At 43.8% G+C, this 17,870-nt stretch overlaps 1 protein-coding gene across 7 annotated transcripts in view; it reads right to left on the bottom strand.

Moving 5' to 3' along the window:
• The window catches only part of GALNT11 (polypeptide N-acetylgalactosaminyltransferase 11), an 89,066-nt gene extending 71,467 nt beyond the window's left edge, over positions 1-17,599 (bottom strand). For 3 of the 7 annotated variants that reach the window (XM_077997782.1, XM_001105286.5, XM_077997783.1), the window contains exon 1: positions 17,452-17,599. Coding sequence is in view for 1 of the 7 variants with exons in the window: in XM_077997781.1 (XP_077853907.1) it covers positions 16,803-16,938; positions 17,452-17,503 (188 nt within the window). In the remaining 6 variants the exon portion in view is untranslated. Of the gene's footprint in view, positions 1-16,802; positions 16,943-17,451 lie in introns of all 7 variants that reach the window. The other 4 variants (XM_015135327.3, XM_077997784.1, XM_015135328.3 and 1 more) reach the window with 2 other exon arrangements.
• Between the last annotated feature and the right edge of the window lie 271 nt (positions 17,600-17,870).

Genomic DNA, 17,870 nt, shown 5'->3' with positions numbered 1-17,870 from the left:
CCAAATCTTCTTTTATGGTAAAAATAAGCAAAACTAGTCCATCACGAGCATATTAATATCCCTCAAAAGGTAAAGTCTACCAGCACTGGAGGGTGGGGGCCTTGATATTTTTCTATTTATCTGAACAGCATGCATTTAAAAAATATGTGAAGTTGTACAAGACAAATAACCCAATTTCTTTAACAAACATATTGCAAAGAAATCAAAAAAGAAACTTAAGACGCATATCAACCAAATAAAAGTGGATCTGATCAAAATCCCAGCTGGCACAAACTATTAAAAAATATATATATATATATATATATCTCTCTCTAGGAGGAGAGGAAGAGCCAGATGGTCAAATGGAAGCCTCCCCCAATCATCTTCCCAAATTAAACAACAATCCACACAAAAAAGCACCTTCATAAGAACTGAAAATCAGGTGAGCAATCACATGGTTTTAACATATCACTGCAAGAGGCACTGAAGAGGATAAAAAAGTCCTGAATTGCTGACACTACCCCTCCCCCATCCCTGTGGCACAGAGAGAGAATCTCTGTGTTTTGGGGAGGGAGAGCGCAGTGATTGTGGGACTTTCACATCGGAACTCAGTGCTGCTCTGTCACAGCGGAAAGCAACACAAGGCAGAATTCAGTGGGCGCCCACAGGGGAAGCATTTACAGGAGCCCTAGCCAGAGGGGAATTGCCCATCCTGGTGGTGGAAACTCAAGTTCCAGCAAGACTTACCCCCGGGGGCTAAACTGCTCTGGGATTCAAAATAAACCTGAATAGCAGTCCAGACCACAAAGACTGCAATTTCTGGGCAAGTCGGTGTTGGGCTGGGCTTGGAGCCAATGGACTTGGGGGGCACGCAGCCCAGTAAGACACCAGCGCGACCACCAAGGGAGTGCTTGCGCCACCCCTCCCTCGACCTCAGGCAGTGCAGCTCCGGGGAGACTCTTTCCTTCCCCTTCAGGAGAGGAGAGGGAAGAGTAAACAGGAGTTTCTCTTACAACTTGGACACTAGCTGAGCCACAACAGAATAGGGAACCAGGCAAAGTCCTGAGGCTCCCATTCCAGACCTGGACAAATGTCCCAGATAACATTTCTAGACACAGCCTGGGCTACAAGGGAACCAGCTACCTTGAAGGGAAGGACCTAGTTCTGGCAGGATTTATCACCTGCTGACTAAAGAGCCCTTGGGCCCCAAACCATCAGCAGTAGTAGCCAGGCCGCACTCATCACGGGCCTTTGGGTGAGACTCAGAGACATGCTGGCTTCAGGTGTGACCCAGCACACTCCCAGATGTGGTGGTTACAGAAAGGGACTTCTGCTTGAGAAAAGGAGAGGGAAGAGCAAAGGGGACTTTGTCTTGCAGCCTAGGTATCAATGTGGCCACAGTGGGGTAGAGCACCAAGCGGGCTCTTGGGGTCCTTGATTCCAGGCCTTAGCTCTTGGATGGTATTTCTGGACCTGCCCTGGGCCAGAGGGGAGCCTGCTGCCCCAAAGGGAGAGTCTCAGGCCTGGCAGCATTCACTACAAACTGACTGAAGAGCCCTTGGGCCTTGAATGAACACTGGCAGTAGCCAGGCAGTACTTGCCATGAACCTAGGGCAGTGGCAGCTAAGGGGGAGACTCCTCTGCTCATGAAAAAGGGAGGGAGGAGTGGGAAGGCTTGGGTGCCAGCTCAGCCACAGTAGAACAGAGCACCAGGTAGATTCCTAACATTTCCAATTCCAAGACCTGGCTCCAGGATGACACCACTGGACCTAAGACTGAGGGGACCTTGCCATCCTAAAGGGAAGGACATAAGCCTGGCTGGTTTCACTACCTGCTGAATATAGAGCCTTAGGGCCTTGAGCAAATATACACGGTAGCCACGGTGATTACCAAGGGCCTTGGTTGAGACCTGGTGTTGTGCTGGCTTCAGGTCTGCCCCAGTGTAATCTCAGTAGTGGCCACAACAGTGCTTGTTTCACCACTCCCCCATCTCCAGGCAGCTCAGCAGAGAGACTCCGTTTGCTTGGGAGAGAGTAAGGAAAGACAAAAAGCATCTCTACCTGGTGATCCAGAGAAATCTTCCGGATCTTATCTAAGACCATCAAGACAGTGCCTCTATGAGTCTACAAGAGCCACCGTGTTACTGGGCTTGGGGTGTCATCTAAGGCAGATATGGCAACAGTGACGAAAAATTTACATCACAACATCCAAGTTCCTTTGAATATATGGAAAGTCTTCCCAAGAAGGATGGGTACAAACAAGTCCAGACTGTGAATAATATGATAAATACCTAACTCTTCAATGCCCAGGCACCAAAAAACATCCTCAAGCATCAAGATGATTCAGGAAAACATGACCTTACCAAATGAACTAAATAAGGCATCAGCGACCAATCTTGGAGAGCTAGATATGTAACCTTTCAAAAAAAGAACTCAAGATAGCTGTTTTGAGGAAACTCAACAAAACTAAAGATAACACAGAGAAAGAATTCAGAATTCTATCAGATAAATTTAACAAGAGATTGAAATAATTAAAAAGAATCAAGGAGAAATTCTGGAGCTGAAAAATACAACATACTGAAGAATGCACCAGTCTCTTAACAGCTAAACAGATCAAGCAGAAGAATTAGTGAAACTTGAAGACAGGTCATTTGAACATACACAGTCAGAAGATACAAAAGGAAAAAACAAGAATGAAGCACACCTACAAGATCTAGAAAACAGCCTCAAAAGGGCAAATTTAAAAGTTGTTGCCCTTAAAGAGGAAGTAGACAGAAGGTGGGGGTAGAAAATTAGTTCCAAGAGATAACGACAAAGAACATCCCAAACCTAGAGGAAGATATCAATATTTAAGTACGAGAACATCAAGCAGATTTAACCCAAATAAGACTACTTCAAGGTATTTAACAATCAAACTCCCAAAGGTCAAAGATAAAGAAAAAATCCTAAAAGCAGCACGAAAAAAGAAACAAGTAACATATAAGGGAGCTCCAATACATCTGGCAGCAGATTTCTCAATGGTAGCCTTAAAGGCCAGGAGAGTGGCATAACATATTTAATTAAAGTGCTGAAGGAAAAAACTTTTGTCTTGAAGGGGTGGCCTGCCCCTCCACACCTGTGGGAGTTTAGGTGGAAGGAGAGACTTGAGAAAAGAAATGAGACACAGAGACAAAGTATAGAGAAAGAAAAAGTGGGCCCAGAGGACCGCCACTCAGCATACAGAGGACCCACGCCAGCACTGAGTTCCCTCAGTATTTATTGATCATTATCTTTACCATCTTAGAAAAAGGAAAGTGGCAGGATAATAGGATCACTGTAGGGAGAAGGTCAGCAGTAAGACATATGAATAAAGATCTCTGTGAGTTTAAGGAAAAGTTTGATATGCATATGCAAACATCTCCATAAACCTTTTTAGTGCATAAAGAGCTTTTGCCCTAAGGCGGTTTTCTCCCATCTTAGTAAACAGAACAAATCGGGTTTTACACCAACAGAGTTCCATTGCCCAGGGATGGGCAGGAGACAGATGCTTTTCTCTATCTCAACTGCCAAGAGGCCTTCTTTCCTCTTATACTAGTCCTCCTCAGCACAGACCCTTCACGGGTGTCAGGCTGGGGAACGATCAGGTCTTTCCCTTCCCACGAGGCCATATTTCAGACCATCACATGGGGAGAAACCTTGGACAATACCTAGCTTTCCTAGGCAGAGGTCCCTGCGAACTTTGGCAGTGTACGTGTCCCTGGGTACTTGAGATTAAGAGAATGGTGATGACTTTTAACCAGCAAGCTGCCTTCAGACACTTGTTTAACAAAGCACAACCTGCACAGCCCAAAATCCGTTAAACCTTGAGTCACCACAGCACATGTCTCTTGCAAGGACAACGTTGGGGGTAGGGTCACAGATTAACAGCATCTCAAATACAGAACAAAATGGAGTCTCTTATGTCTACTTCTTTCTATATAGACACAGTAACAGTCTGATCTCTCTTTCTCTTCCCCACGTATCTTAGAATGGCATATTCAGCAAAAATATTCTTCAAGCATGAAGAAGAAATAAAGGTCTTCCAGAGAAACAAAAGCTGAGGGATTTCATCAACAATAGACCTATCTTAAAAGAAATGCCAAAGAGAGTTTTTAAATCTCTTTTTGAAAGAGATTTAAGAAAAGGATGTTAATGCACAATAAGAAAGCATCTGAAGGTACAAAACTCACTGGTAATAGCAAGTACACAGAAAAACACAGGATATTAGAATACTGTCATTGTGGTGTGTGAGTCACTCATGTCTTGAGTAGAAAGACCAAAAGATGAACTGATCAAAAATAATAACTACAACAAGTTTTCAGGACATAGACAATACAATAAGATATAAACAGAAACCAAAAAAAGTTTAAAAGCAGGGGATGGAATTAAAATGCAGACGTTGTTAAAATGTAATGAAGTTAAAATGTATTTATTTACATATTTACATATACAGGGTACACATACTCACGCACACACACACACACAGTCTCACTCTGTTGCCCAGGCTGGAGTGCAGTGGCGCAATCACAGCTCACTGTAGCCTCAACCTCCCGGGCTCAAGCAATCCTCCCACCTCAGCCTCCCAAGTAGCTGGGACTATAAGTGTGCACTACCATGCCCGGCTAATTTTTGTATTTTTTGTAGATATGGGGTTTCGCCATGTTGCCCAAGCTGGTCTTTTTGTTTATTTTTTTGAGATGGAGTCTCCCTCTTGTCGCCCAGGCTGGAGTGCAATGGTGCGATTTTGGCTCACTACAACCTCCCACTTCCCAGGTTCAAGTGATTCTCCTGCCTCAGTCTCCCAAGTAGCTGAGATTCCAGGTGTGTGGCACCACACCCAGATAATTTTTGTATTTTTAGTAGAGACAGGGTTTCACCATGTTGGCCAGGCTGGTCTCAAGCTCCTGACCTCAAATTATCCCCCAGCCTCGGCCTCCCAAAGTGCTGACATTAAAGGCATGAACCACCACGCCCGGCCCCTAGGCTGGTCCTGAACTTCTGAGTTCAAGTAATCCACCTACCTCAGCCTCCCAAAGTGCTGGGATTACAAGCATGAGCCCCTGCACCTGGCCAACATGTAGTTTTTTTTTTTTTTTTTTTTTTTTTTTGAGACGGAGTCTCGCTCTGCCGCCCAGGCTGGAGTGCAGTGGCCGGATCTCAGCTCACTGCAAGCTCCGCCTCCCGGGTTCACGCCATTCTCCTGCCTCAGCCTCCCCAGTAGCTGGGACTACAGGCGCCCGCCACCTCGCCCGGCTAGTTTTTTGTATTTCTTAGTAGAGACGGGGTTTCACCATGTCAGCCAGGATCGTCTCGATCTCCTGACCTCGTGATCCGCCCGCCTCGGCCTCCCAAAGTGCTGGGATTACAGGCTTGAGCCACCGCGCCCGGCTAACATGTAGTTTTTATTAATTTTCTTTTTGCTTGTCTCTTTGTTTAGACAATCAGTGTTAAGTTGCCACTGGTTTAAAATAGTTACAAGATACTATTTTCAAGCCTTATGGTAACCTCAAATCTAAAAACATATGATACACAAAAAATAAAATGCAAGAAATTAAAACATACCACCAGAGAAAATCACCTTCACTAAAAGGAAGACAGGAAGGAAGGAAAGAAGGAAGCAGACCACAAAACAACCAGAAAACAAATAATAAAATGGCAGAAGTAGGACCTTACTTATCAGTAATAACACTGAATGTAAATGGACTAAACTTCCCAATCAAAAGACACAGAGTGGCTGAATGGAGAAAAAAGTAGACCCAACAACCTGTTGCCTACTAGAAACATACTTTACCTATAAAGTATGTTTATAAAGACACACAGACTGAAAACAAAAGAATGGAAAAAGATATTTCATGCAAATGGAAACCAAAAAAGAGCAGGAGTAGCTATATTTATATTGAACAAAATGGATTTCAAGAAGAAACTGTAAAAAGAGACAAAGAAGGTCATTATATAATGATAAAGAAGTCAGTTCAGCAAGAGGCTATAACAACTGTGAATATATATGCACCCAACACTGGAGCACCCAGATACATAAAGCAAATATTATTAGAGCTAAAGAGAGAGAGAGACCCCAATACAGTAACTGGGGACTCCCAATGCTTCATTTTCAGCACTGGACAGATCGTCCAGACAAAAAAATCAACAAAGATATATCAGACTTAATCTGTACTACTGACCAAATGAACCTAATAAATATTTACAGGGCACTTCATTCAATGACTGCAGAATACACATTCTTCTCCTCAACACATAGATCATCCTGAAGGATAGACCATATGTTAGGTCTATCCTTGAGGTCTAAAAGCAGGTTTTTAAAAATTCAAACAAACTGAAATTATATCAAGTATCTTCTTTGATCACAACAGAATAAAACCAGAAATCAACTACAAGAAGAATTTGGGAAACTATACAAACACATGTAAATTAAACAATATGCACCTGAACAACCAGTGGGTCAATGAAGACATTAAGAGGGAAATTTTAAAATTTCTTTAAACAAATGATAATGGAAACATACCAAACAAAACCTATGGGATATAGTGAAAGCAAAACTAGGAGCAATAAGCAAGAAGTTTATAAGTTTATAGAGCATAAGTTTATAAGTTTATAGTTTATAAATTTATAAGTTTATAAGTTTATATAAGCATAAGTTTATAAGTTTATAGTTTATATAAGCATAAGTTTATAAGTTTATAGTTTATAAGTTTGTAAGTTTATAGAGCAATAAGTTTATAGCAGTAAGCACCTACATCAAAAAAAAAGTAGAAAAACTCGAAATAAAACACCTAATTATGCATCTTAAAGATGCAGAAAAAGCAAGGAGAAAAGCAAGAAGAAACCAACCCAAAATTAGTAGAAAAGCAATAATAAAGATCAGAGCAGAAATAAAAGAAATTAAAATGAAGAAAACAATATAAAAGATCAATGAAACAAAAAGTTCGTTTTTTGAAAAGATAAACAAAATTGACAAACCATTAGCCAGACAATGAAAAAAAGAAGCCCCAAATAAATAAAATCAGGGATGAAACAGGAGACATTATAATTGATATCACAGAAATTCAAAAGATTATTAGAGGCTACTATGAGCAACTATATGCCAATAAATTGGAAAATCTAGAGAAAATGGATAAATTCCTAGACACATACAACCTGCCAAGACTGAACTATTAAGAAATCCAAAACTTGAACAGACCAAATAGCAAGTAACAAGATCAAAGTTGTAATAAAAAGTCTCCTAGCAAAGAAAACCCCAAGACCTAATGGCTTCACTGCTGAAGTCTATCAAACTTTTAAAGAAGAACTAATACCAATCCTACCCAAACTATTCCAAAAAAAAGAGGAGGATGGAATACTTTCAAATTCATTCTACGAGGCCAATATTACCCTGATACCAAAACCAGACAAAGACACATCAAAAACATAAAACTACAGGCCAGTATCCCTGATGAACATTGATAAAAATCCTCAACAAAATACTGGCAAACTGAATTCAACGACACATTAAAAAGGTCATTCATCATGACTAAGTGGGATTTATCCCAGGGATGCAAGGATGGTTCAACATAAGTAAATCAATTGATATGATACATCAACAGAATGAAGGATAAAAACCATATGATCATTTCAATTGATGCTGAAAAAGAATTTGGTAAAATTCAACATCCCTTCATGATAAAAACCTCAAAAAACCGGTATAGAAGGAACATACCTCAATAGAATAAAAGCCATATACAATAGACCCACAGTTAGTATCATACTGAATTGGGGAAAACTGAAAGTTTTTCCTCTAAGATCTAGAACGCAAGGATGCCCACTTTCATCACTGTCATTCACCACAGTACTAGAAGTCCTAGCTAGAGCAATCAGACAAGAGAATAAAATAAAGGGCATCCAAATTGGAAAGGAAGAAGTCAAAGTACCCTTGTTTGCAGATGATATGATCTTATATTTGGAGAAACCTAAAGATTCCACCAAAAAACTATTAGAACCGATAAATTCAGTAAAGTTGCGGGATACAAAATCAACATACAAATATCAGAGCATTTCTCTACGTCAACAGCAAACAATCTGAAAAAAGAAATCAAGAAAGTAATCCCATTTACAATAGCCACAAATAAAACTAAATACTCAGGAATTAACCAAGTGAACTGTTGGGAACAGGCCCCAAAACTGGCCATAAACAAAATCTCTGCAGCACTGTGACATGCTCATGATGGCCTTGACGCCCAGGCTGGAAGGTTGTCAGTTTACCGGAATGAGGACAAGGAACACCTGGTCCACCCAGGGTGGAAAATCACTTAAGGCGTTCTTAAACCACAAACAAAAGCATGAGTGATCTGTACCTTAAGGATATGTTCATGCTGCAGGCAACTAGCCAGAGACCATCCCTTTATTTCTCGTAAGGAATACTTTTAGTAAATCTTATGACTGGCTTGCTGTCAATATGTGGGTAGATCTCTGTTCATGGCTCTCAGCTCTGAAGGCTGTGAGACCGCTAATTTCCCACTCTACACTCTGTATTTCTGTGTGTGTGTCTTTAATTCCTCTAGCACCACTGGGTTAGGGTCTCCATGACTGAACTGGTCTCAGCAAGTGGTGCCCACACGTGGGGCTCGAACCCAGGTCAAAGGGTCACCAGAGCAACAGTTGGAGAACATAGAACTAAGTACTGGACACCCGAATACTCTTAAGCAGTCCCCGTGGTGAGAAGGGGAGCTCGGAAGCATCAGGGTAACAATGGGACAAGTGTGGGCTCTGGTTCGTTCCACCTTGGAACCTTTTCACACTGATCATGAGGAGGAAGGAGAGTATAACAAAGTAAAAGAGCAGGTTTGTTTGCCAGCTGAAGCTAAGGGCAGCAAAGGAGGAGGAGGTTCATCCCGACCCTTCTGCACCCCCGCATTATTTTGAAGAAAAAGAGTAGTTTGACCCTCCAGATCTTTCTTTTCCAGAGGACACTGGGCAAAAAGTAGTTGCCCCAGTGACTGAGCAGCGCCTCAAGCAATCACTCTCGGTTCCATTCAGGCAGGAATTCAGCAAGATAGATGAGAGGGTGATTTAGAGGCTTGGCAGTTCCCTGTTAGAATACACCGCCCAGATAAACAGGGAAATGCTATAGCTACATTTGAGCCTTTTCCTTTTAAATTTGGGAAACGCCATGAGGGGCCAGTCCCCAGCCCCGTTTCCAACCAGGGCATTTCCGGCTCAGGCCATCCCCTCACCCTTACACAATGTTGTCTCCCGCCACAGCCGCAGTGCTGCAGATTTGTGCTGCACAAAAGCTGTGAGTCTTCTGCCTGGGGAATCCCTACAGAAGGTCCCAACAGGAGCCTGCGGGCCCTTGCCAGCGGGAACGACCAGATCACTTCCAGGCAGGTCCAGTTTGAATTTAAAAGGGGTACAAATACAAACAGTAGTCACTGATTCAGATTACAATGGAGAAATTCAAATTGTTATATCTCCTTCTGTTCCTTGGAAAGCAGAGCCAGGAGAGCGCATAGCACAGCTCCTAATTGTGCCATATGTGGAAATGGGGAAAAGTGAAATTAAACAAACAGGAGGATTTGGAAGCACAAACAAACAACGCAAAGTGGCTTATTAGGTGAATCAAATTACTGATAAACATCCTACCTGTGAAATAACTATTCAGGGAAAGAAATTTAAAGATTTGGTAAATACAGGAGTGGACATTTCAATCATTTCTCTACAGCACTGGCCGTCCACCTGGCCAATTCAACCCACTCAATTTAACATAGTTGGAGTTGGTAAAGCCCCTGAAGTATATCAAAGTAGTTATATTTTGCATTGTGAAGGGCCCGATGGACAACCTGGGACTATTCAACCAATTATAACTTCTGAACCTATAAATTTATGGAGAACAGATTTATTACAACAATGGGAAGCACAAGTTCTAATTCCAGAGCAATTATATAGCCCTCAAAGTCAACATAGGATGCATGAAATGGGGTATGTCCCTGGTATGGGACTAGGAAAAAATTTCCAAGGTTTGAAGGAACCGCTTGAAGTGGAAAGAAAAAGTTCTCGCCAAGGTTTAGGATATCATTTTTGATGGCGGCCATTGTTAAGCCTCTAGAACCTATACCTTTAAAATGGTTAACAGATAAGCCAATTTGAATAGAACAATGGCCGCTGAGTAAAAAGAAACTGGAGGCTTTAGAAGATGTAATTACTGAACAATTAGAAAAGGGACACATAGCTCCAACATTTTACCCTTGGAATTCTCCAGTTTTCAAAATTTAAAAAAAAAAAAGCAGGTAAATGGAAAATGTCAACTGACTTAAGAGCCATTAATTCAGTTATACAACCTATGGGGACATTACAGCCAGGATTGCCTTCTCCTGCTATGATTCCAAAAAATTGGCCTTTAATAGTCACAGATTTAGAAGACTGTTTCCTCAATATCCCCTCAGCTGAGCAGGACTGTGAATGGTTTGCATTTACAATTCCTGCAGTAAACAGCCTGCTAAGCGTTTTCACTGGAAAGTGTTGCCACAAGGCATGTTAAACAGTCTAACAATTTGCCAGAGGTACGCAGGGCAAGCAACTGAACCTACTGGTAAAAAATGTTCACAATGTTACATTATTCATTATACGGATGATATACTTTGTGCTGCCCCCACTCGAGAAATATTACTCCAATGTTATGATCATTTGCAAAATTCGATTTCTTTTGCTGGCTTAATTATAGCTCCTGACAAAATTCAGACTACTACTCCTTACTCCTACTTGGGGACCTTAGTAAATGACACTACCATTGTGCCACAGAAAGTAGCCATACATAGGGATCAACTGAAAACATTAAATGACTTTCAAAAATTACCAGGGGACATCAATTGGATATGACCTGCTCTAGGCATTCCTACCTATGCCGTGAGTAATCTATTTTCTATCTTTAGAGAAAATCCTAGTTTCACTAGCCCTCAGTAGTTAACAAAGGAAGCTGAGGCAGAGTTACAGCTGATTGAAATGCAAGTCCATAAAGCTCAAATAAATAGAATAGATCCAGAGAAGACTCTAGATTTGCTAATTTTTCCAACTCAGCATTCACCTACTGCTGTTACTGTCCAAGAGGTGGACTTAGTAGAATGGCTTTTCTTCCACATACTAATTCACAGACTCTAACTCCTTATTTGGATCAAATTGCTACTATAATAGCGATATGATAGGAAATGGGAGAACTCGGATTGTTAAATTACATGGATATGATCCTGAAAAAATTACTGTCCCTCTCACGAAGGCGCAAATACAGCAAGCTTTTATAAACAGTTTTACTTGGCAAACCCATTTAGCTGACTTTGTGGGTCTTCTCGATAACCATTTTCCTAAAACAAAACTGTTTCAATTTTTGAACTGGTTTGGTGGAGAGACCCAATAACAAACAGTTGGGAAATAAGTAAAATAATAACTTGGGGTAGAGGTTATGCTTGTGTTTCTACAAGACCCAATCAACAGCCAATTTGGATACCATCAAGACACCTGAAACCTTATCACAAGCCAGATGCTGAGGAAGAGATTCTGGGAGGATCCTGAGGACCCCCAGTTGCAGCCACGTCAAGACTGACACTGAGGAGGACCCCAACTGTCACGAGCAACACCCATCAAACACAGCCACCCACCTGGGGACAGATGAAGAAGCTGTCACAGATGGCGGAAGAAAACCTGAGGAAGGAGGGACAACCAGTCAAATAAGTAATTTAATGATATCTATGATAGCAGTGATCACCATTGCCGTGAGTATTCCTTCAACAAGGGCTGACAGAGAAAACAGTTATACTTATTGGGCATATTTATCCATCATGGCTAGCAATAATGCCTGGATGTAATCACTCTACGACACAGTTACACATGCTTTCTGATCTCAGTATTTCCCATAATGAATCTGCTCCTATAATTGAGGCATACCACCCTCAAAAACCTATTTGTAAACAAAATTGAACCTGGCCAGAAAAAGTGAATGGACTTGTTTAGGAAAACTGCATTGGAGAACAGGCAGAGGTGCTGCACAGCAATTCCTATGGAATTAACTGGTCCCCTAGGGGATGTTTAGTTTGAATTGCACCTCTCAGTTTGTGTGCCACGGCCACACTATGTTCAGCTGGTTTGAACAAAACAGTCAGATGGTAGAAATGGTAAAGTACGGCAAGAGTTCCTATTATCTGGAACCATGGCAGTACAGTGGCACCTCAGCCTCAAATGATATGGCCCATTGTAGGAGCTAAACATAAGGATTTGTGGAAATTATTAATAGCTCTTAATAATATCAAAATTTAGGAAAGAATAAAAAAGCATCTAGAAGGACACTCTACAAACTTGTCTTTGGCTGTTGCAAAATTAAAAGAACAAATATTTAAAGCATCCCAGGCAAAAGTGACCTTAATGCCAGGAACTGGAGCGCTTGAAGGAGCTGCAGACAGATTAGCAGCTAGTAACCCACTAAAATGGATAAAAATACTTGGAAGCTCTGTGATTTCAATGATGATTGTGCTTTTAATCTGTGTTGTTTGTCTTTGTATAGTCTGCGGATCCTGACTCCTGCAAGAAGTAGCTCACTGTGACAAAGCTGCCTTTGCTTTTATCACTTTGCAAAACAAAGGGGGGACATGTTGGGAACAGGCCCCAAAATCTGGCCATAAACTGGCCCCAAAACTGGCCATAAACAAAATCTCTGCAGCACTGTGACATGCTCATGATGGCCTTGATGCCCATGCTGGAAGGTTGTCAGTTTACCGGAACGTGGGCAAGGAACACCTGGCCCACCCAGGGCAGAAAACCACTTAAGGCGTCCTTAAACCACAAATAGCATGAGTGATCTGTGCCTTAAGGACATGTTCATGCTGCAGGTAACTAGCCAGAGACCATCCCCTTATTTCGGCCCATCCTTTTATTTCCCATAAGGAATACTTTTAGTAAATCTTATGACTGGCTTGCTGTCAATAAATATGTAGGTAAATCTCTGTTTGTGGCTCTCAGCTCTGAAGGCTGTGAGACCCCTGATCTCCCACTGTACACTCTATATTTCTGTGTGTGTCTTTAATTCCTCTAGCACCGCTGGGTTAGGGTATCCATGAACAAGCTGGTTTCGACAGTGAACAATCTCTACAATGAAAACTATAAAACACTGATACAAGAAATTGAAGAAGATAGGCCGGGTACAGTGGCTCAGGCCTGTAATCCAAGCACTTTGGGAGGCTGAGGCAGGCAGCTCACCTGAGGTCAGGAGTTCAAGACCAGCCTGGCCAACATGGCGAGACCCCCATCTCTACTAAAATTACAAAAATTAGCTGGGTGTGGTGGCGGGCACCTGTAATCCCAGCTACTTGGGAAGATGAGGCAGGAGAATCACTTGAACCCAGGAGGTGGAGGTTGCAGTGAGCCAAGATCACACCAGTGCACTCCAACCTTGGTGACAAGTCAAGACTCCATCTTAAAAAAAAAATTAAAAAAAAAAAAAAATTGAAGACACGTACACACAAAAGGAAAGATGTTCCACATTCGCCAACTGGAAGAATCAATACTGTTAAAATGTTCATACCACCCAAAGCAGCCTACAGATTCAATGCAATCCCTATCAAAATACCAATGACATTCTTCACAGAAATAGAAAAAACAATCCTAAAACCTACATAGTATAACAAAAGACCCAGAATAGCCTAGGCTATCTGAGCAAATACAACAAAACTGAAGGAATTACATTACCTAACTTCACATTATCTGACTCCAAATTACAACTTCAAATTATACTAAAGAGCTACAGTAACCAAAATAGCATGGCATCAGCATAAAAACAGACACACAGACCAATGAAACAGAATGGAGAACCCAGAAACAAATCCATACATCTACAGTGAACTCATTTTTGACAAAGAAGCTAAGAACATACACTGGGAAAAGGAGAGTCTCTTCAATAAATGGTGCTGGGACAACTGGAGATCCATATGCAGAAGAATGAAACTAGACCCCTATGTCTCGCTGAGAGACAGGACTAGCTGGATTTCCTAGGCCGACCAAGAATCCCTAAGCCTAGCTGGGAAGGTGACCGCATCCACCTTTAAACACTGGGCTTACAGCTTAGCTCACACCCGACCAATCAGGTAGTAAAGAGAGCTCACTAAAATGCTAATAGGCAAAAACAGGAGGTAAAGAAATAGCCAATCATCTATTGCCTGAGAGCACAGAGGGAGGGACAATGATTGTGCTATAAACCCAGGCATTCGAGCCAGCAACGGCTACCCTCTTTGGGTCCCCTCCCTTTGTATGGAAGCTCTGTTTTCACTCTATTAAATCTTGCAACTGCACTCTCTTCTGGTCCATATTTGTTACAGCACAAGCTGAGCTTTTTGCTCGCCATTCACCACTGCTGTTTGCCACTGTCGCAGACCTGCCACTGACTTCCATCCCTCCAGATCCGGCAGGGTGTCTGCTGTGCTCCTGATCCAGCGAGGCTCCCACTGCTGCTCCCAATCAGGCTAAAGGCTTGCCATTGTTCCTGCACGGCTAGGTTCGTCCTAATCGTGCTGAACACTAGTCACTGGGTTCCACGGTTCTCTTCCATGACCCACGGCTTCTATCAGAGCTATAATACCGTATGGCCCAAGATTCCATTCCTTGGAATCCATGAGGCCAAGAACCCCAGGTCAGAGAACAGGAGGCTTGCCACCATCTTGCAAGCGGCCCGCCACCATTTTGGGAGCTCTGGGAGCAAAGACAACCCCTCAACCCCACCCCGTAATGTCGCTATACACAAAAATCAAATTAAAATAGATTAAAGACTTAAGACCTCAAGCTATGAAACTGCTAAAAGAAAACGCTGGAGAAAATCTCCAGGACATTGAACTGGGCAAAGATTTCTGTAGTAATACCCCACCAAAGCATCCATGGACAAATGGTATCACATCAAGTTAAAAAGCTTCTACACAACAAAGGCAACAACAAAGTGAAGAGACAACCCACAGACCAGGAGAAAGTATTTGCAAACTATCCATCTGGCAAGGGATGAATAACCAGAACATACAAGAAGCTCAAACAACTCTATAGGAAAAAATCTAATAATCCTATTAAAAAATGAGCAAAACATCTGAACAGACATTTCTCAAAATAAGACATACAAATAGCAAACAGGCATATGAAAAGGTGCTCGACATCACTGATCAGAGAAATGCAGAACAAAACTACAACGAGATATCATCTCACCCCAGTTAAAATGGCTTATATCCAAAAGACAGGCAATAATGAATGATGGTGAGGATGTGGAGAAAAGGGATTCCTCATACACCATAGGTGGGAATGTAAATTAGTACAAGCACTATGGAGACCAGTTTGGAGGTTCCCCAAGAACTAAAAATAGAGCTACCACATGATTCAGCACTGCTCACGATAGCCAAGATTTGGAAGCAACCTAAATGTCCATCAACAGATGAATGGATAAAGAAAACATGATGATACATATACACAATGGAGTACTATTCAGCCATAAAAAAGAATGAGATCCCATCATTTGCAACAACAGGGACAGAACTGGAAGTCATTATGTTACGTGAAATAAGCCAGGCACACAGAATGACAAACTTTGCCTGTTGTCACTTATTTGTGGAAGCTAAAAATTAAAACAACTGAACTCATGGAGAGAGAGACTAGATGACGGTTACCAGATTCTGAGAAGGGAGTGAGGGGAGAGACAGTTAATGTATACAAAAATACAGTTACATAGAATGCATAAGATCTAGTATTTGATAGCACAACAGCATGACTACAGTCAACAATACTTTATTGCACATTTTAAAGTAACTTTAAGAGTATCACTGGGTTGTCAAAGATTTTCCCCCAAGCCTGAAAGCTTAAGGGAATGAATAATTCCTCCCTCCTCAAGCCCAGTCCCAAGGTGCAAGGACACTTGCGCCAGCAGCGCGCTGTCAGCAAGTTAACAGAAGCAGGAAGAGAGGTTGAGGGAAGACACATACGCCCTGAAGATCCAGAGGGACGCCAGCGTGTACTACTACGCAGCAGCCACGTCAGATTGGGACACTTCCTGTTTACAGAGGACTATAAAACCCCTTCCACGCCTCACTTGGGGCTGAGGCCATTTTAGACCTAAACCCGTCTGCCCCCAGGCGCTTGTTAAAACAGCGTGTTGCTCCACACCGCCTCCTGGTGTCGGGGTTGTTGGCACGTTGTCGCGTTCCAACCAATACAAGAGCCTGGCAGATTGTCTGCACCACTAACAACGGATAAATGCTTCAGGGGATGGATACCCCGCTTACTCTGATGTGATTAGGCATTCTCCGCCATATCAAATACCTCATGTACCTATAAATACATACGCCCACTAGGTACCCACAAAAATTAAAAACAAATTTTTTAGAGAGATTTATTCTGAGCCAAATATGAGCGCCTATGGCCCATGACACCGCCCTTAGGAGATCCCGGGAACATGTACGCAAGGTGGTGGGGGCACAGCCTAGTAGTATACATTTTAGGGGAACATTTGAGACTTCAATCAAACACAGGTATAGACTGGATTGGGCGGGCAAGGCGGGACAACTCGAAGTGGGGGCTTCCAGGTCACGGGCAGATGAGACAAACGGCTGCATTCTTTTGAGCCTCTGCTCTGCCTTCTACTGAATACACAATTTACCCGACGGGGCGGGCAGAGGAATAGTTACTTGTGCCTTAGCCTGGCTCAGTAAACCTGCATTTTTACATAAATACAGGGCACGTGAAGCCATCAGACATGCATTTGTCTCAGGTGGGCAGGGGGATGACTGGCGGTCTGTCCCTGTCCCTCACCTGCGAAGACAAGCTGTCCATTTCCACTGCCAGGGTGAAATTCGACGCAACTGTTTCAGGGTAAAGATGTGGAGGCCACAGCCAATTTCTTCCGGGGCAAACGGTGAGGGAGCTGTGTGGCTTTTTAGCTCTGCAGCTGTCTTAGGAATAAAACAGGGGCAGGTTTGCCTGACGCAGTTCCCGGCTTGACTTTGGCTTAGCGATCTGGGGTCCCGAGATTCATTTTCCTTTCACACTTTTCTCCCTAGTTTTGTGTATGTGTGAAATGTTCTACTTCTGGGCACTTTTAATTTTAAAAAGTGGACAACCCTGCTCTGGACTTCATTTTAGGGAATGCTGCGGGAGGCTGTAAATCAGGTGTGCCTCCGTCCGAAATGCCCGAAAACCAGGCCCGCGCCCTGGCTCTCGCTCCCCACACCGCGGACCCGCCTGAGGAGACGCCGGGGGAGGCGCGGGGGCAGCGGCGTCTCCTCGAGGAACCAGCCTCGCCCAGGGAGCGTGCGGGAGCCCCGGACCCGCCGGGAGCCAGGCGCTGCCCCGGCGCTGCCCCCAGCCTGCCCAGGCCCCGCGCGCCGCCGCCGCAGCTCTCGAGGTGCTGAGGGGCGCGAGGAGACCGCGCGAAGGAGGGCGCCGCCGAGCGGGTACTCACCGCGTTGCCCGCAGCCCAGGATCGCCGCCTTCCGGAACTCGGGCTGCGGCATCTCTCCCGCCAGCCCCAGTCCGACCCGCAAGAGCGGCGGCGGGCTGAACTACCTAGGGGCCGAGCAGCCAGGCGTCGCGCACGCGCCGGGCGCACTGGCGGCCGCGCCTCCTCAGGCCCAGGGCCCTCGCCCAGTCCCCGCGCCGCCGTCTCCGCCCAGCGCCGCGCGTCAGGCGGCCCCGCCCCTGCTCCGTGGTGACGTCACCTCTCGCTGCCCTGACGTCACCGGCCGCCGCCCGCTGAGTCGTACCGAGCGTTCGCGCACGCGCGTGGCCTAGGCCCTGTTGTCTGTTGCCCGCGGTCTCGAAAGACTCCATTAATGACAAATGCGCTGCCTGTGGCCTCGGCTACTCCGGAGGCTGAGGCGG

Source organism: Macaca mulatta, chromosome 3 (assembly GCF_049350105.2).
Source record: "Macaca mulatta isolate MMU2019108-1 chromosome 3, T2T-MMU8v2.0, whole genome shotgun sequence".
NCBI lineage: Eukaryota > Metazoa > Chordata > Mammalia > Primates > Cercopithecidae > Macaca > Macaca mulatta.
Note: the sequence above shows the minus strand (reverse complement) of the source record. Positions and strands in the feature narration are given on the sequence as shown.